Source organism: Coregonus lavaretus, assembly GCF_964263955.1.
Source record: "Coregonus lavaretus genome assembly, chromosome: 20".
NCBI classification, from domain to species: Eukaryota; Metazoa; Chordata; class Actinopteri; order Salmoniformes; family Salmonidae; genus Coregonus; species Coregonus lavaretus.
The window spans coordinates 13,007,222-13,027,623 of record NC_140007.1 but is presented as its reverse complement, the minus strand read 5'-3'; the positions used below and the strand labels follow the sequence as shown (position 1 = coordinate 13,027,623).

The window sequence follows — 20,402 nt, the reverse complement described above, 5'->3', positions numbered from 1 at the left end:
AGTGTGTTACATTCCTCAGGAGTGTGTGGCAGATCCAGACATGCACTACAGACTGAGTCAACTCTACCTTGAGCTGGGTGAGGCAGGCAGAGACCTTAAACACACAAAACACAGGATGACTAATCAAAATGGCTCCCAACAAGGTTGACCTTTCCATTTTAAAGACACACCTACAGTTTAATTCTTACTAACTAGGGCCTTGAGCTAGCGTACAGCACAAGGTTCGGTCTAGTAGGGCTTTCTCACTGACAACAGACAATGAACTTGTGAACACTCTCAATCACGTGTGAATGTCAAACACAAGACTACATGGTGAGGCAGCAGTAATGTTTCCACCGGTGGAACTAGGGTGACCACATCTAATATGCTCAAATACGGCACAATGGAAAAAGATTTGCGGAACAGTGGACAGAATACATTTTTGGGGGCAGGTTAATGGATCACGTTCAAATGGCGACATAGTTCTGCTGCATGAAAGTCACTGCCTGTTAAAGGAGCAATCCTTAGTTGCTACATACATTTTTGGACTTATAAATTAATAATATATACCCGTTGATTCTTGAAGAATATAACGTATAAATGCCTCATGAGCTTAGTTCAGCTGTTGTACCCCATCAGAACACAAGATATAAGCTTGTTTTATTTACTCCAATGTTTGTAAACAAACTAAATGTAAACAACCTAAAAACATGATTAAAACTATTGATATAATGGATGGTCCGTCCTTGCACTCATAGCGTAGTCTATGGATTTGAGAGTGGTTGCATTTCTCAAGCCCCATCCCTCAGCTTTTTACTGTACCTGTGGAAGGGAGTTCACTTTTTTAATGTTTCAGTTAAGGATTGCCGCTTTAAACACCTTTAGTAGAGTAATAGTGTTATTACATGGCGCAATCCTGTAGTGAGTGAGTTACCTTTGTGCCGTTAATATCAAGAAAAACTTCTGAAGTTGAGAACAAAATTCTTAGTATTGCAAACAAAAATTCTGATATTGAAAGCAAAACATAAACCCAAAAGTACTGATAGCAAAACTAAATATTGCAAGGAATTTCTTCCACATTTGGGGGCTTGCCTGTTTTGCAGGTTATTAATACCTGTCACATATCAGTTTGCAAAAAAATAAAATTAAAAAAATAAAATAAGTCAGTTAATAAAGCCGCATACAAACATGGTCTCGTTTTAATTTTATTGAGTAAGGCAGCTCCAAAATGCAGGTGTTTCAGCCAAGCTCAGTGCTTTCTGTGGTGGTTGGGCAGACAGCCTCCTGTAGCTCAGTTGGTAGAGCATGGCGCTTGCAATGCCAGGATTGTGGGTTCGATTCCCACGGGGGGCCAGAATGAAAAATGTATGCACTCACTAACTGTAAGTTGCTCTGGATAAGAGTGTCTGCTAAATGACTAAAAACTGTAACAAAAAATAAAAAAACTGCAAAAAAAACTAAACGTAGGTGCTGGTAATGTTTTCTAGTTGCGCCGTGATTAGCTCAGTGTTCTGTCACTCGTGGGGACAGTACGTCACCGCCAAGTCTAAGGGTAGAGCTTGAATATTCAAGCCCCTTGGGTGCTGCCATAGAGTCACATTAGAAGTGCCCATCCAAGAAGGCTGAAGGTCATTGGCCACAGATAAAATGATGTGGCCAAAATGATGTGGAACATTATAGCTACAGTAGCTTTGATTGGACTGATCATGTCAACATCATTCTTTCAAACTCTTAGCTAGCAGTCATCAACATGAATCAAGTCGACAATCTACTGGCTAATCCTTGTCATATGAAGAGAAATTATGAAGAGAAATTATAGATAAAACGTATCGGTGCTCATCCGCCATTGGACATTAACATTACACAACAAGTTGGAAATCGCAAATTCAACAATGAGTGGTTTGGAAGGAATCAGTGGCTAACTGCAAGCATTACAAAGCAATCACTAACCTGCTATTCAGTGGAGTGGCTGTGTGGTCCCAAATATGGAATTAGGGGTCTCTTTTCCAAGTTTAAAATGATAAACATTCAACATTGGCCATGCTGTCAATGAAGCATGATTTGTGCTGCGCTCAAAACAACTCTTAACTCGGAACTGCGAAAACCTGACTTCGGTGAGTTCAAGACAGCTGGGAACTCGAGAAAAACGAGCTCCGACTGGGAAAATACGTTTTGAACGGTCATCCAACTTGGAATTGTAAATCCGGAACTTGGGCCTCTTTCTAGAGCTACGACCTGAAGATCAATGACGTCATCATGATTCAACATGGTTTGTCTTGAAAGCACCTTAAATCCAGAGAATGCCAGACTTTGATGACAAAGTTTGATGACAACATTTGCCCACGAAGAACTGCCGCGCCACTTTCCTGTTCAAGTGACCACAGCACAACAAGGTGAGTCCAAAAATGTATTGTACGCTGCTGCATAAATGATGTGATATGCCAGTGAGATATATATACTGTAGCTAATAAAGTAATACTAAGTGTATGTTGTGTAGTAAGCTGTTAGGTGCCCATGTGCCTCACCCTAATAATGTGGTCTATTTTAGCCTCTTAATTTCGCCTACTGTTCTGACTTGGTGGTACACATGTAGCCTATAACCGGTTTTAGACAAATGTAATCATTGAATATTGTAAGAGCTTTCACTGTCTGCTTATATGCCCCCTTTATGTATCCTACGGTTCTGACTTGGGGTACAAAGAGAACACTGTAAGAACGGTCCATGTTCTGAATTCTGTCGCTGTACATTTCAAAAGTGCTAAACAAATAGTTATATTGACTACGTCCGTCCTAGCTCGCTCATTAATGTCTTAATCGAAAATTACGGATTGCCTCTTATCCGCTTGTCGTCGCCTTATGCCATAGTTTGTACATCTCAATTGTCAGTAGAAACCACATTTGTTTAAGCAAGTCAGCCATATCAGCTATGTTTTTTAAAATGGCAGTAAATGAGGCTGAATGAACTGTTTCGCTGCCAGACAAGGCTCCGCTGATAGCCAGGTGTAGCAGTGGTAAGATGTTGTGACTGCTGTTGGGAATCTGCTGTTGTGACAGCTTTATGTAGGCCCTAACAGTTTGTGGGCACCGTTTATCACCGTTATAGTGCAATTAATGCATTGTTTAGTGTTTGTATTGTGTAGTGTCTTTTCTGGGGCATGCATCCCACATAATGTATTTTTTTGCCCCACCAAGATTTACATGCTAAAATCGCCACTGGCAGTGCTACACATCTCCTTTGCATAGAGTTGATCAGGCTGTTGATTGTGGCCTGTGGAATGTTGTCCCACTCCTCTTCAATGTCTGTGCGAAGTTGCTGGATATTGGCGGGAACTGGAACACACAGTCGTACACGTCGATCCAGAGCATCCCAAACATGCTCAATGGGTGGTGAGGTCTGGTGAGTATGCAGGCCATGGAAGAACTGGGACAATTTCAGTTTCCAGTAATTGTGTACAGATCCTTGGGAAATGGGGCCATGCATTATGCTGAAATATGAGGTGATGGCGACGGATGAATGGCATGACAATGGGCCTCAGGATCTAGTCACGATATCTCTGTGCATTCAAATTTCCATCGATAAAATGCAATTGTGTTCGTTGTCCGTAGTTTATGCCTGCTCATACCATAACCCCACCCAGGGGCGGTGTGTTCATTAGGGCGATATGGGCGACGCACTGCCAAACGGGAAAAGGAAGGGTTTTTTTTCTAATCAATTATATCACGGCAACAGTAGTTATCAGTGTTCTAATCTAGACGTCTGATCTGCCACTAAATGTCCAATCAGGCTAAAGTCGTGCTTCAAATGTCCCCGCCCGTTTTGGGGCGATTTCAGTCAGGTTGAAAATCGCCCAGAAGTCTCTCATAGCCTCTAATGTAAAATCAATTTTTTTCAAATATCAGAGCTTTCAATACAATCTCTATGGGTTTCTGAGGGCTTGCACTTACGCGCTTTCGTCATACGTAACATAACCATGAACGTAACTAAGAAAAGAGCGGGTAGCCTCATCAATCAATTCACTACTACTGTCAAAATGGCTAGCCTTCAGTGCAACTCGATTGTCTCTTTGAAATAAGTTCCTTTTTGTCGGCGAACAAATCAAGATAAATTGGCAACGAAACAATTAGGACCTCCCAGACCAAATTTAATAATTCAACAGGTTTCTACTAAGCAGAGTCGTGAACACTGTCTACGAGAATCGAGACGACCTCATAGAATGTTTTGAAGCCATTCGGACGGGTTCATTGGGTTCATTTGACCAGCCCACCGTGAGAGAGGCATCTGGCTACGTGAGGATGCTACATGATGAAGATTTTATTTTTTTCCTGCGGCTTTTTCACAAAATCATGCCCCACGTCGACATTCTGTACCAGAAGCTACAGAAGAAGGACATCGATGCTGTCTTTATCAAACGTGCCCTCGACAGCTTCACAAGCAGTGTGCAGGCCATAAGGTAAGATTAAACAATATCATTCGATCTTTCTCAAAGCAGAGCTTTATTTGAAAATGTATGCATGAAAGGAGACTGCATTTGTGTTTGAAATTACATTATTCTCATTATATATGGCCAGTGGTGTAATCTAGCTTATTTTATATACTATGTGTACTGTACAGTGGTGCTCATAAGTGTATGAACACATTCTAAAGTTGACTAAAAAGAGGAATACAAAAATAAAAATAAACATCTTTTGGAAATTGATCTTAATGACTTAATTAAAAAAGTTGGAAAATCCAACCTTTAAGGACACCAATTTTCTTTTCTTTTTTATTCCTCTTTTTAGTCAACTTTAGCATGGGATCATAAGCTTATGAGCACCACTGTATACTGTGCTGAACATCCAGGCTATGTGAGACACAAAGGCTAACTTAAACACTAAAGACTTTATGCATCCCTGCCCATTTTAAGTGGAACTGAAGTATTTGTACTATACATGGATACATTGCATATACCTGTGCATCACATAGACAACAGTACTGTACAAAGCCAACAAACACATTGGTCTGTTTGCCTTCAGGGACTCCTCTCAACAGCAGCTGCAAGAAGCAACAGGAGCCAAAAGACCCAGAACAGCTTTGAGAGAAGAGGAGAAGCAGAGGCTGTCTGAAGAGGTCTGCAACACCATCCTGGATCACACCAAAGAAAGGTTCTCTTTCTCTGGCCACCTTGTGAGTGCTACCTTACTGCAAGCAGACATGTTTGAAAGGTACTGCCATTCATTTCCTGATGAGGCTCTGAATGCCACTGTGAATGCATACCCCATGCTGAGCGAGGCAAAGCTCAAGACAGAACTATCTCTGATCTATGAGAATCCTGAATTCAAGGGATGCTGTGGTGCACTGGCACTGTACCAGGTTCTCATGAGCTACAACCTCCAGGAGACGTTCTCTGAGACTGTGACTCTGTTGAACATCCTCATAACTACTCCCATGACAACAGCTGAAGCTGAGAGATGTTTCTCAACTTTGACACGAGTTAAGACATTCCTGCGAAATTCAATGGGCCAGGAATGTCTGAATGCACTGGCCATGCTTTCCATGGAGAGGGAACTAGTCCTCAGCATGCCTGATTTCATTGAGAAAGTCATTGAACGCTTTGCTGTATTGAAACAGAGAAGAGAACAGTTTCAGTACAAGTAATGTAGCCTCTCTCTCTCTCTTTGTCCCTCCCTGTCTGTCTCTTTAACACACACACGCCCAAATCAGTTCACAGTTGATGTTGTTTAAAATAGTTATTTTTCATTTAAAAAAAAGTTTTTAAAAAAATAATCTGTTCATGTTCATTTTTACAAATCTATACAATTGGCCAGAATATGGTTGTTCATATTTACAAATCTATACAATTGGCCAGAATATGGTTGTTCATTTTTACAAAGCCATACAGATAGCTGTGTTTACCTTTTCTAGAAATTACTTTCAAATTCTGTTTTCAGGCAAAATGTCTATCACTGTTCATTTTCACAAATCTATACAAGAGGGCAGAATATGGAAGTCTATAAAAATGTCTTATTACCAATAACTTGCATCAATGTTTTCAGTAGCCTCTATCAAAAGCTCCTGCTTGCTTGTTGTGAATTATGCTCAGGTGCACATATTTCCAATTCAACCATGAGGCAAAAAATGTGGTAAAAGCTCTTGTTGATCCTGCAATCTGAACAAATACCAAGATGCTGTATTTTCAGCTGATATTTCATTTGTTTATGGAAATGCATATTGTTTATGCAGTGTTGAGGAATGTGAAAGAACACCCTTGATTATTTTTACTGTGATAACTTATTTTGATTTTGTAAGCCAACACTTTTGAGATCAGTCAATAAATGCTTCTGGTATTGACTTATATGCTGCCCCTGTCTTCATGTTGTTGATGGACATATCTTTTTTAAAATGTGTGTAGGTCACCTAAATCATCAGAAAAATTGCCCCCCCTGAGAATTTTTTCAGGAGCCGCCACTGACCCCACCACCATGGGGCACCTGTGTAATGATCATGCTGTTTAATCAGCTTCTTGACATGCCACAGCTGTCAGGTGGATGTATTATTTTGGCAAAAGATAAATGCTCACTAACAGGGATGTAAACAAATTTGTGCACAACATTTGAGAGAAATACATTTTTTGTACCTATGGAACACTTCTGGGACCTTTTATTTCAGCTCATGAAACATGGAACTAACACTTTACATGTTATAATAATAATAATAATAATAATAACATGTTGCGTTTATATTTTTGCTCAGTGTATGTTACAACTTTTATCACAAGCTTCAACGTTAATAAGGGAAAGTTGTAAGTATTTTACGAGTTATGTCTTTTTGCATTAGCCAACTGTGGTTAATTATACATGTAGGCAGTACCCACGTGGTTTCATCGAGCCGGAGACTGTAGATTCTTTTGTTCAAAACATCCTTGAAAAAACGAGGAAGACAGACAGACACGAGAGAATCAGGAAATCCCTCTGCCGACGTGTTAATTAGTCACCGAATTAGAAGGAACATAATCTGAAACCAAGAGGTTCAGCAACTTTTAGTTGGGGAAATAGAAAGTTTTTCATCGGTGGATTAGCTAGCTAACGTTACCCAAGGTTTGTGGCTTTGTTTAGATATCGATAGTTTACACTAGCTGGCCTTAGTTAGTAACGTTAGCTGGCTAGCTAATTTTTTATTTATTTTTATCCAGTAAAACAATGCATTGTGTGGCTATTGTCGTATTTTCCCGTAGTTTAATAGTTGTCTGTTGTTCAGTAGGTAGTAGCCTCCGATTATGCTAGCACGAAGACAAAGAAATGCGGACAACTGAGTGTTAGAATTAATTACTAGCTAATGAAATTACTAGCGCGAGTTGCTATGTTAATCGTGGCTTGGAGAGGTGGCTTTCTAACTTGTGTGTACTTGGACTTGAGTTTAACGTTTAAATGACAAGCCATTTATGGTTAGTTTTCCTTTCACTGTGTACATGTATTTCCTCCCAAGAGCATTGCGTTGTCAGCAGTTCAGCAAGAATAGTTTGGTTTCGGTTGTATTGATATCTAAATGCATGTCTGTTTTGTTTTCGCCCCCACTTTTCTACAGATATTTTTACAAACATGCCACGCAAGAAGGTAACAGAAGTCTCAGGGAATGGTGGGATCAAGAGGAAGAGGGCAGGAGGCAAAAAGAAGGAAAGGGAGTTCAGCAGTGATGATGAGTTTGATGATTATGAAGAGCAGGAGAACACAAAGAAACCTGGCAAGCCTGCTACAAAGTCAGGCCTTCAACCTGTCACTGTCTCTGACGATATCAAGGAAAAAATTGTAAGTCCACCTGACCTGCATGAGGTTAAGTCGAACATTGTTCAGATAATCAAGGGAGGGGGTTTGTGATGTGACGATATAGAATTGTGGTTAATGTGAATAGAGAATGTAACAACATGTTATTAGTCACTTGTAAATCAAGGGTGCTTAGGCAGTGCTAGAATAAAACATGAGAAACATTAAGAGAAACGCTGATCTCTGTATTGTCATTTCTATAGAAACTTGACTTACCTAAAATCAAAGGTCAACTGCTCATTTTCGGAGCCACCAACTGGGATCTCATCGGAAGGAAAGAGGTGCCAAAAGCACAAGGTATAACCCTGCCCAGTCCTGTACTGAAAACATTGCTGCATGCAATACTCCACTCAGTTTTCCCTCAATAGCACTTGTGCTACCAACTTTGAAAGTAGTTTTTCCTGTCTATTTCTAATGGCAATCTTTAAGTAATCCTCCTAATTGACTGCAGTATTGAAGTGTTCCTGTTTCTGATCAAATCAAACTTTAAAGTGCATTTAAAATTGAAATAGACTTTAAATTAAAATGGTGGTGTGTGTGGTCTCTCAGCGGCCTTCAGGAACCTAGGCCAGAACCTGTGGGGTCCTCACCGCTATGGCAGCATGAGTGACGTGCAGGTCAGCAGTGTGGTGTCTGGGCCCTGTGCTGCCCACAGCCTCCTCATCACCACCGAGGGCAAGCTCTGGAGCTGGGGTAGGAATGCTATACCGTAATAGCTCATAGTGTGTGTATATATATCTCATAGATCATTCTAGCTGGTTTGAGTCTGGGAGAAAGGGTCAATATTGACTTCTTTCTGCCTCTATCAGGTCGAAATGAAAAGGGTCAGCTGGGTCACGGGGACACAAAGCGCCTAGAGGCCCCAAAGTTGATTGAGGCCCTCGCAGACGAAGTGGTGGTGGCTGCAGCCTGTGGACGCAACCACACCCTGGCATTGACAGAGGGTGGCACCGCCTACTCGTTTGGAGAGAACAAACTGGGCCAGCTGGGCCAGGGTAACCAAACTGATGCAGTCCTCAGTCCAGCCCCGGTAAGCAACATCAACCTCCCTATTCATCTGCCTCATTATTGTTGCTGCTTTATTATAGGTTTAATATGGCCACATGGTGAGCCTGTGCTTATCAAAGCTTCTCCTTGCCCCTCTCAGATCCAGTACGATGGGCAGCCCTTGGTCAAGGTGGCGTGTGGGGCAGAGTTCAGTATGGTGGTGGACTGCAAAGGGAACCTCTACTCGTTCGGCTGCCCAGAGTATGGCCAGCTAGGTATGTCCTCAACTAACGAGCAGGACTGGACAGATTTCAACTTTTTTTTAAAGTTTCACCGAAGTTTCTCTTTAAAGACGAAAGTTTCTCCAATGACACATTTAAAGAATCACAATGACCCCTTCAAAGATCATTCTAGATCAAACACTGGCGTAGGACTTATTTTTTCCTTGTGTTTTGGGTCACAGGACACAACTCTGACGGCAAGTTCATTGCCCGCGCCCAGCGCATCGAGTTTGACTGTGAGACCGTTGCACGCCGCGTGGCCATCTTCATCGAGAAGAGTAAGGACGGCCAGGTGACACCTGTACCTAACGTGGTGGTCCGCGACGTCGCCTGCGGAGGCAATCACACGGTGAGGAGAGAAGACCAGAACCCATATTCAGTCTTGGAGAAAGAATGCTGATCTAGGACCAGTTTGGCCTTTTAGATCATAATGAATAAGATTACATGTACATGAGGGACCTGATTCTAGATCAGCACTCCTACTCTGAGACGCTTTATGAATACGGGCTCTGATCCCTGTCGTCACAAATACCCCATGAGCAAGAAATGTGCATTTTAGAAACAGAAATCAAACAATGATATTATATTAGTGATGTCCCCCCCCCTCCCTTTGCATAATTGCTGAATGAAGAGCATTTGAGTCATTTAAGACACTCTTATCCAGAGCAACCTACAGCGTTCCCTTCATGTTTAATTAATAAACCTGTAGATGGAGACCTCTTCAATCTGATCGTTAAATCTGGGCGCTAAAAGGGAGTTGAGCGGAGCTGATAACATTTTGGCCCTGTGTAGCTCAGTTGGTAGAGCATGGCGCTTGCAATGCCAGGGTTGTGGGTTCGTTTCCCACGGGGGGCCAGTATGAAAAATGTATGCACTCACTAACTGTAAGTCGCTCTGGATAAGAGCGTCTGCTAAATGACTCAAATGTAATGTAAAATGTACCGGCCTGTGTTTTAAAGGGATAGTCCACTCAAAGTATGAGTTTTCACTTGCATTGGCTGTAGTTGATTCGCGAAGACCGGTTTTTTTTCTCTCTCACTTTTGTTTTGTTAGCACGAGGTATGTAAACTGTGTGTGTGTGTGTCCAGCTGATATTGGACTCCCAGAAGCGGGTGTTTTCCTGGGGCTTTGGTGGTTATGGACGGCTGGGTCACACGGAGCCGAAGGACGAGATGGTGCCCAGACTGGTGAAGCTCTTTGACTTCCCCGGGCGCGGGGCATCCCAAATCTACACTGGCTATCAGTGCTCCTTTGCTGTAAATGAGATGGGTATGGGACACAATGCTTAACCCCTTGGAATGTCGCACTGATGAGTAAATCTCTTTAGAATTATTGTATATTTTATTACCCCCATTATCAATTTATACCACTATAAACCAAGAATACTACCGTTACTTCCCCAAGTCTGTGTTGTAATACCTGATATACACTGAGTGTACAAAACATTGCTCTTTCCATGACAGACTGACCAGGTGAAAGCTGTGATCTCTTATTGAGGTCACCTGTTAAATCCACTTCAATCAATGTAGATGAAGGGGAGGAGACTGGTTAAAGAAGGATTGTTAAGCCTTGAGACAATTGAGACATGGATTGTGTATGTGTGCCATTCAGAGGGTGAATAGGCAAGACAAAAGATTGAAGTGCCTTTGAACAGGGTATGGTAGTAGGTGCCAGGCGCACTGGTTTGAGTGTGTCAAGAACGGCAGTGCTGCTGGGTTTTTCATGCTGAACAGTTTCTCGTGTGTATCAAGAATGGTCCATCACCCAAAGAACATCTATCGAACTTGACACAACTGTGGGAGGCATTGGAGTCAACATGGGCCAGCAGCCCTGTGTAACGCTTTCGATACCTTGTAGAGTCCATGCCCCAATGAACTGAGGCTATTCTGAGGGCAAAAGGGGTCAATATTAGGAAGGTGTTCTTAATGTTTTGTACACTGAATGTATATTGTAGTGATTTCAAGGGGTATCCCAAATGGGATTTGAACCTAGCATCTGTCAGTCTAACACTGTAGCCATTACGCTAAGAGTTGGACACTTTTGCCAAGGACACTGGTGTTTTTAATAAGGAAGCTACAATATTAACATTTTGTGTGCAGGAGGGCTGTTTTTCTGGGGTGTCACCAATACTTCGCGGGAGTCTACCATGTACCCCAAGGCAGTGCAGGACCTGTGTGGCTGGAAGGTCCGCAGTCTGGCATGCGGGAAAAGCAGTATCGTTATCGCTGCAGACGACAGCACCATCAGCTGGGGACCCTCCCCTACCTTTGGCGAGCTGGTAAGTTTTTAATAATTAATTGGTGTATTTATTAAGCAGATTTCTCACACCCAAAGTGCTATACAATTATAGAAATGTACTTGTGTGCTCAAAAGACTGCTGAATTTGTGCACCTGTTCTGGCTTCTCAACCCATTATGACATGGGTTTGTGTTTGTTACAGGGATACGGAGACAACAAGGCCAAGTCCTCCACTACTGCTCAGGAGGTGAAGACCCTGGATGGAGTTTACGCTGAACAGGTGTGGAGCAGCAACTTATAATGAAAACAGTTTTCTGTAGATGGGAACTGCATTTAGGTGCATGTTCACTCTTTGGGCCGATTCTCACTGTGGTGTTTGGGGTTGCAGGTGATGATGGGATACGCACACTCCCTGGTCATCGCCAGACAGGATACTCCACAGGAACAAGAGAAGCTCAAGAAGCTGCCAGAGTACAACCCACGCACGCTCTGATGGGGCACCATCCAGCCACCTTACCGTTTGTTTTTCCCAGAGACAACAGATTCTCTCCAGAAGCACCTGCCCTTTAGGTCATGATGGATGGCTGGGGAGGATGGGCTCTCATGAATATGTATGCATACACTTTGAAAAACATTCAGGTCTAGTTCATAGTTTCGGAGGTTAAATGAGAAAATGCGGCGCAACAACTAAGACTGAAACAAATCCACTCTGGACAGAATTCATCCTACTCTCACAATGCTTGTCAGACATCTACAGCTGGAGAGAGGAACTCTACCACTCATCTCTCCAAGCACATTATTCCTCTCTGCGTTCTACTCCAACTCCAATCCCCATGCAACTCCACTGAAGCGTTCACTATATTTTCATGAAGTATTTTTATTCTTCTGTTGAACTGATCAATGTCCTCTCCCTCACTACAACAGGTGCTACATCAGTCCTCTTTGGGCAGATTAATTTCCAAGCGAGGGATCACTTCAAGACCAACACTCCATATCTGTGCCTTTTGAAACTGTATTTTGGGGGTATGGAGTAAATATGCTTTTTTTTGTTTCTTCCCAAAGACCAATTGCTGAATTTAGTTTAATTTGTTCATGGAGTCCATGGAAGTATTACTGTTTGTCAGGTTGATCTGTGTGCGTTGTCAGAACACAATCAGGATCTGAGACATTGTGCCAAGTTGATGCTCTCCGACCATTGACTTCTGTTATATTCCTTGGTTTGTCTCTACACTTGTATGATTAAATGTTGGTGTTGAGGATGCGCAACTGTCCCTCAAAGGCCATTGTCTGCTTGTTGTCATTCCTGCCCTTTTTCCCAGTGACTCCTTTTTAGCCTGCGAAAGCAGCTGTGAACACTGCAGTCTTGGGAATGAAAACCAGCATGAATGCGATTTTGCAAGGACTTGAGTTGTGTGCCTCCGTTTTAGTGTGAAACTACACTTTCTGCACTGCTGTTAAAATTATTTATTTTGTATAGTATAAACTTCTGTGTTGAGCATCCTAAATAATCCCATATTCTGTTATTGTTTATTTTTAGTAAACTAGAAGGGGGAAGAAGCATGATGTAAGATGCAAATCTGATAGTCCAACTGATTATAGGCTACTAAAGCCAATTACTTACCGCTGCGCCATGGAGTTCTGATGAAAAAAATCAGATAATCACGCTGCTATTTATGCTGCCCTAATGTGAATTGTGTACAGAAAATGAAGGTCTGAGTAATGAACAGTTTTTCAGCACAATTTGGTGAAACGCCAAAGCCTTCAGAAAGCCTCGGTTTCTCATCACTAGTGGAAACACCACGGGTGGGGAAAATGCACATTTTCTTTGTGGATTTTAGAATATTCACATGAAAATATGTTGCCAATTGGATGGAAACCTAGCTATTGTTACTAACAAATGCAGTCATGGGTGGGAACTCTACAATTCACTCAAAGTCAACGAACACTGGAAAAGTACATTGGAGGTGTGGTTTAGTGGGGGGCATAGCTTTCAGTTAGTTATTTTCGGCCACCTGTGAGTGGAAGTGTTGTACCAGTGTAAGTGGTCTATCGTTATGTTAATCCCTAACGCTGACAAAGTTGACAGCGTCCACACTAAGCACAATGTTCATTTAACACTGAAAAGTGTGGACCCATATACACACTGGCCCAGTCTTAAATGTAAAATGTCAGTGTTGGTTCAACACTAGAATTTGCTGTGTGAACAACTCACTCACGTGCTCTGTAATAGTTGACACTTCGCCTCTCAACCTCTAACCTACATTGTTTTCATCTGAGGCTGTAGAGACCCCATGTACAGTACAAACACACAAATAATAATACACTTTATTTGTGTAGCGCTTTTCAATACAAGTAACAAAGTCCTTCACATAAAGTACTAACAAATAAACAAAAACAAGAGGAAGGAGAATTAAAAAGATGGTTAATTAAAATCATAAATTGAAATAATACACTAAATGCATCTTTATAAAAGTGTCTTCAGCAGGGATATATATAAAAATAATCTGCAAGCCTGACCATTCTAAAGTCTAGCCCTAATGGCAAATGCCCAGTCTCCTTTAGGTTTCAACCTAGACTTCGGAATGGTCAACAGTGCTCTGCAGGCTGCATCCTGGCTCGTATGGCGATAAATGGTCTGAGATATAGGATGGGGCTCAACCAAGCCTAGCCTTAAACATGATTAATACATTGTTTTAATCTATTCTAAAAGTGACTGGCAGCCAGTGTAGAGAAGCTAAAATCAAATTTTATTTGCCACATGCGCCGAATACAACAGGTGTAGACATTACCGTGAAATGCTTACATACAGCCCTTAACCGACAATGCATTTATTTTTTAATAAAAAAGTGTTGAGAAAAAAAGAGCAGAAGTAAAATAAAATAACAGTAGGGAGGTTATATACAGGGGGGTACCGGTGCAGAGTCAATGTGCGGGGGCACCGGCTAGTTGAGGTAATATGTACATGTGGGTAGAGTTAAAGTGACTATGCATAAATAATTAACAGAGTAGAAGCAGCGTAAAAAGATGGGGTAGGGGTGGGGGGGCAGTGCAAATAGTCCGGGTAGCCATGATTAGCTGTTCAAGAGTCTTATGGCTTGGGGGTAGAAGCTGTTGAGAAGCATTTTGGACCTAGACTTGGTGCTCCGGTACCACTTGCCGTGCGGTAGCAGAGAGAACAGTCTATGACTAGGGTGGCTGGAGTCTTTGACAATTTTGAGGGCCTTCCTCTGACACCGCCTGGTATAGAGGTCCTGGATGGCAGGAAGCTTGGCCCCAGTGATGTACTGGGCCGTATGCACTACCCTCTGTCGAGCAGTTGCCATACCAGGCGGTGATGCAACCAGTCAGTATGCTCTCGATGGTGCAGCTGTAGAACTTTTTGAGGATCTGAGGACCCATGCCAAATCTTTTCAGTCTCTTGAGGGGGAATAGGCTTTGTCGTGCCCTCTTCACGACTGTCTTGGTGTGTTTGGACCATGATAGTTCGTTGGTGATGTGGACACCAAGGAACTTGAAGCTCTCAACCTGTTCCACTACAGCCCCGTCGATGAGAATGGGGCTCTTTTTTTTCCTGTAGTCCACAATCATCTCCTTTGTCTTGGTCATGTTGAGGGAGAGGTTGTTATCCTGGCACCACACGGCCAGGTCTCTGACCTCCTCCCTATAGGCTGTCTCATCGTTGTCGGTGATCAGGCCTACCACTGTTGTGTCGTCGGCAAACTTAATGATGGTGTTGGAGTCGTGCCTGGCCATGCAGTCATGGGTGAACAGGGAGTACAGGAGGGGACTGAGCACGCACCCCTGAGGGGACCCCGTGTTGAGAATCAGCGTGGCAGATGTGTTGTTACCTACCCTTACCACCTGGGGGCGGCCCGTCAGGAAGTCCAGGATCCAGTTGCAGAGGGAGGTGTTTAGTCCCAGGATCCTTAGCTTAGTGATGAGCTTTGAGGGAACTATGGTGTTGAACGCTGAGCTGTAGTCAATGAATAGCATTCTCACGTAGATGTTCCTCTTGTCCAGGTGGGAAAGGGCAGTGTGGAGTGCAATAGAGATTGCATCATCTGTGGATCTGTTGGGGCAGTATGCAAATTGGAGTGGGTCTAGGGTTTCTGGAATAATGGTGTTGATGTGAGCCATGACCAGCCTTTCAAAGCACTTCATGGCTACAGACGTCAGTGCTATGGGTCGGTAGTCATTTAGGCAGGTTATCTTAGTGTCCTTGGGCACGGGGACTATGGTGGTCTGCTTGAAACATGTTGGTATTACAGACTCAGTCAGGGGACATGTTGAAAATGTCAGTGAAGACACTTGCCAGTTTGTCAGCACATGCTCGGAGTACACGTCCTGGTAATCCGTCTGGCCCTGCGGCCTTGTGAATGTTGACCTGCTTAAAAGTCTTACATCGGCTACGGAGAGCGTGATCACATAGTCATCCGGAACAGCTGGTGCTCTCATGCATGCTTCAGTGTTGCTTGCCTCAGCGAGCATAGAAGTGGTTTAGCTCGTCTGGTAGGCTTGTGTAACTGGGCAACTCGCGGCTGTGCTTCCCTTTGTAGTCTAATAGTTTTCAAGCCCTGCCACATCTGACGAGCGTCAGAGCCGGTGTAGTACGATTCAATCTTAGTCCTGTATTGACTCTTTGCCTGTTTGATGGTTCGTCGGAGGGCATAGCGGGATTTCTTATAAGCGTCCGGGTTAGAGTCCCACTCCTTGAAAGCGGCAGCTCTACCCTTTAGCTCAGTGCGGATGTTGCCTGTAATCCATGGCTTCTGGTTGGGGTATGTACGTACGGTCACTGTGGGAACGACGACATCGATGCACTTATTGATGAAGCCAGTGACTGATGTGGTGTACACCTCAATGCTATCTGAAAAATCCCAGAACAGTCCTGTAGCTTAGCATCTGCGTCATCTGACCACTTTTTTATTAACCGTGTCACTGGTGCTTCCTGCTTTAGTTTTAGCTTATAAGCAGGAATCAGGAGGATAGAGTTATGGTCAGATTTGCCAAATGGAGGGCGAGGGAGAGCTTTGTATGCGTCTCTGTGTGTGGAGTAAAGGTGGTCTTTTTTTCCTCTGGTTGCACATTTAACATGCTGGTAGAAATTAGGTAGAACGCATTTAAGTTTCCCTGCATTAAAGTCCCCAGCCACTAGGAGCGCTGCCTCTGGATGAGCGTTTTCCTGTTCACTTATGGCCTTATACCAGAGATGGAAACTCGAGTCTGAGACTCGGACTCGAGTCGCACTTAAGTCGCTAAGAAAATGACTTGCGACTTGACTTAGACACATGATCAATTGACTTGAGACTTGACTTGGACTCTAGATGAGAGACTCGTGAACAATGCAAGTCAGTACTGGGATAAGTTTTTGTTGTGCATTCTGTCAGATAACATGGAACAGGCGGCATTGTAACACAGAGATAGTAGTTTAATACAGAGGGCTGAAAAGCGTTCTAGAACGTCTGCGTCATTTGTACGTCACTGTAGTACTACAGCTAAACAATTGTAATCAGCAACAATGTCATCAGGTGGTGAGGCTTTCGTTATAACATTTGGTTACAAGAACCTGCAGTATAATGCCAGTGGGAAAAAACGAAATGCTGTTTGCAAAACTTGTGGAATTAACATTAAAGATGCTGGCACAACTACATCTAACTTCATCCGATATTTGAAAACTCACAGCGAAAGGTCAATTAGGCTAGCTAGCTAACAAAGTTACAATGAGGTTAGACTAATAATAGCCTGTTTAGCAGATGCCAGCTTGATATAGCTAGCTTTCTTATGTGTCATCTTTTAGCTAACTGGAAATGTATTACTGTCGAATATTTCTCGAAAGGTTAAGAGGTGGGTTGTCAGATAGCTAGGCCTACTTGTTAGCAGAGATTATTAAATTACATCTCAGCGATATGCATATCACTATGGGATTTAATATACTTTCTGTTGTAGCCTGGTCCTAGGAAGTAACTTAGTATAAAACAAGAGTTCAAAGCATGCAACTTCTTGGACATTTCTGCTGAAAAATCCCATAGACCATATATATTTGTTTGTGTCCTTGTACTTCCATCTCAAGTCAGCAACAACTATCCATCATGTTGTTCATCTGCAGGTTCACTGAATTCTGCAAAGCAAAGGTGGCCAGCGCAGGGACAGAAGGACAGAGCAGCATTGACTCATTCTTGACCACCACAGGTGTCCATGTGTACAGCCAGGGCCACCCCAGGCAGAAGGCCATAACAGAGTCTATACTGCAAGACCTGATCATTTCCTGTAACCTGCCTATGTCCTTAGTGGACAACCCTCACTTTAGGCATTTCATGTCAGTGGTAGATGACAAATATAGACCAGTAAGTAGGCCCACGTTGACCAGGCGCCTGCATGACTTAACACTGAACAAAGAGGCTACAATCAAAAGTGCCCAAGAGAAGACAGAATCAGTGTCTGTCAATGTAGATATATGGACTGACAGGACCATGAGGGGCTTCATGGGAGTAACGGCCCATTACATGGCCATGGAAGAGAAAAAAACTCCCAGACTGGAGTCAGTTCTGTTGAGCTGTAATAGATTCACAGGGTCACACACTGGGGAAAGAACCAGTGATAAATTAAGTAATATGTGATAATTTTGGTATAAAACATCAATTAGATTATATCATATGTGATAACGCTGAAAATATGAAAAAGGCCTTCACAGTTTGTTTCCCCAAAGCAAGCAATGATCATGATGATGATGATGATGTGGATAACCCCAGCCTATGGGAAGAATTTGGTGAAGAGTATGTGGTGTCGAGACAACGATGCTGATATGCTGTGTAGACAAGGAATCCGCTGACACTGTACTTGATTATAAAGATTTATTATATCAAAGGTTCCAGCATCAATTTACAGATTTCTGCAGAAATCCGGGGAACAACTAACCCAATCTAAAAATCTGATTATTCTTCCCGTCTTTTGTTGAAAACCTGATATATATCCTATGTAACATAAGATGGGTGTTTTGAATAGACCAATCCCTGGCTTCCACATATCCAAGTCTCCTCTGTTTCAGGGGGCCCCTATAGTTATGCTTTCCAGATGTTTCAGCAAGGCAAAGTAAAGTTCATCTAACACACCATTTGCAAACGTCAGCCAAAATTATAAACTGTTCAGATACTACATATTTCCCCCCTTCGAGACTAATTAAGTCTCGAAAACAAAAAGAATAGGATTATGACAAATAATAATCAGGCTTCTTGAGTAAATTTAGCAATAAAACACAATTTATGGAGAATAAACACATTTTTATGTAGACACATTTTCATGGAGTGTACACACATTTCTATGGAGTGTAAACAAATTGTTATGGAGTGTAAGAGCGAAAAACCTGTATGGCAGCTTTCATTCCAAATATCCATCAATCAATCAAGACAGGAAAATTCTCTCACGGCCCCTCTGCCCCAGGCGACCACCTAAGTACTCCAGATAAATTTATAAATCTTTATCAATGCATTTTAAGCTATGATGCAATTGAATACACATGAAAACCTCAGAAAACAAAATACAATCAAAAATGTCCACATTCAGGCTGGTCGACCCATCGGACCCTCCTGTGGATTCTCTCTGTCCCTGCCTAGACCCAATATCCCTAAGCATCCACGAAAAAAAACAAAAAACATCTGAGGTCCCCACATGTACCCAACAACAGAAAACATCATTCTTAAAAAATTAATACAGAAAGAATATGACACAAATTATGTATTACACATGCAAATATGTATATAAATCATTGCAAACACTGGTATGTAGTCCACTACACTGCATCTCCTCAGCAGTGTCGACTTTCAATGTAACGTCGATGATGGAATCTGAACATTTCCACACCTTCCTTGTTCCACTTCCTCCAGTCCATTCATATTGTCCATGTTTGAGTATTTGAATCCCACTCTACACATCCCCATATACAGTGGGGGAAAAAAAGTATTTAGTCAGCCACCAATTGTGCAAGTTCTCCCACTTAAAAAGATGAGAGAGGCCTGTAATTTTCATCATAGGTACACGTCAACTATGACAGACAAATTGAGATTTTTTTTCTCCAGAAAATCACATTGTAGAATTTTTTATGAATTTATTTGCAAATTATGGTGGAAAATAAGTATTTGGTCACCTACAAACAAGCAAGATTTCTGGCTCTTACAGACCTGTAACTTCTTCTTTAAGAGGCTCCTCTGTCCTCCACTCGTTACCTGTATTAATGGCACCTGTTTGAACTTGTTATCAGTATAAAAGACACCTGTCCACAACCTCAAACAGTCACACTCCAAACTCCACTATGGTCAAGACCAAAGAGCTGTCAAAGGACACCAGAAACAACATTGTACACCTGCACCAGGCTGGGAAGACTGAATCTGCAATAGGTAAGCAGCTTGGTTTGAAGAAATCAACTGTGGGAGCAATTATTAGGAAATGGAAGACATACAAGACCACTGATAATCTCCCTCGATCTGGGGCTCCACGCAAGATCTCACCCCGTGGGGTCAAAATGATCACAAGAACGGTGAGCAAAAATCCCAGAACCACACGGGGGGACCTAGTGAATGACCTGCAGAGAGCTGGGACCAAAGTAACAAAGCCTACCATCAGTAACACACTACGCCGCCAGGGACTCAAATCCTGCAGTGCCAGACGTGTCCCCCTGCTTAAGCCAGTACATGTCCAGGCCCGTCTGAAGTTTGCTAGAGTGCATTTGGATGATCCAGAAGAGGATTGGGAGAATGTCATATGGTCAGATGAAACCAAAATAGAACTTTTTGGTAAAAACTCAACTCGTCGTGTTTGGAGGACAATGAATGCTGAGTTGCATCCAAAGAACACCATACCTACTGTGAAGCAATGGGGGTGGAAACATCATGCTTTGGGGCTGTTTTTCTGCAAAGGGACCAGGACGACTGATCCGTGTAAAGGAAAGAATGAATGGGGCCATGTATCGTGAGATTTTGAGTGAAAACCTCCTTCCATCAGCAAGGTCATTGAAGATGAAACGTGGCTGGGTCTTTCAGCATGACAATGATCCCAAACACACCGCCCGGGCAACGAAGGAGTGGCTTCGTAAGAAGCATTTCAAGGTCCTGGAGTGGCCTAGCCAGT

General features: G+C 42.6%; 1 protein-coding gene across 1 annotated transcript; it reads left to right on the top strand.

Annotated features, from left to right (window-relative positions):
• The first annotated feature begins 6,821 nt into the window (after positions 1-6,821).
• On the top strand, positions 6,822-12,834 carry LOC311147372 (protein RCC2 homolog). Its single transcript, XM_084184062.1, has 11 exons — positions 6,822-7,053; positions 7,541-7,761; positions 7,980-8,073; positions 8,326-8,469; positions 8,586-8,806; positions 8,924-9,038; positions 9,227-9,393; positions 10,133-10,313; positions 11,144-11,322; positions 11,485-11,562; positions 11,671-12,834. Exons 2-11 carry the CDS (start codon positions 7,555-7,557, stop codon positions 11,773-11,775), a joined length of 1,491 nt encoding a protein of 496 aa, XP_084040188.1. The 5' UTR covers positions 6,822-7,053; positions 7,541-7,554; the 3' UTR covers positions 11,776-12,834.
• Positions 12,835-20,402: the final 7,568 nt, after the last annotated feature.

Bases quoted from the DNA above. Each gene is read 5' to 3' on its own strand.
- LOC311147372 (XM_084184062.1), top strand. From the start codon at position 7,555: ATGCCACGCAAGAAGGTAACAGAAGTCTCAGGGAATGGTGGGATCAAG. The intron at 7,762-7,979 runs GTAAGTCCACCT...TCATTTCTATAG, and splicing joins ACGATATCAAGGAAAAAATT to AAACTTGACTTACCTAAAAT. The intron at 9,394-10,132 runs GTGAGGAGAGAA...GTGTGTGTCCAG, and splicing joins CCTGCGGAGGCAATCACACG to CTGATATTGGACTCCCAGAA.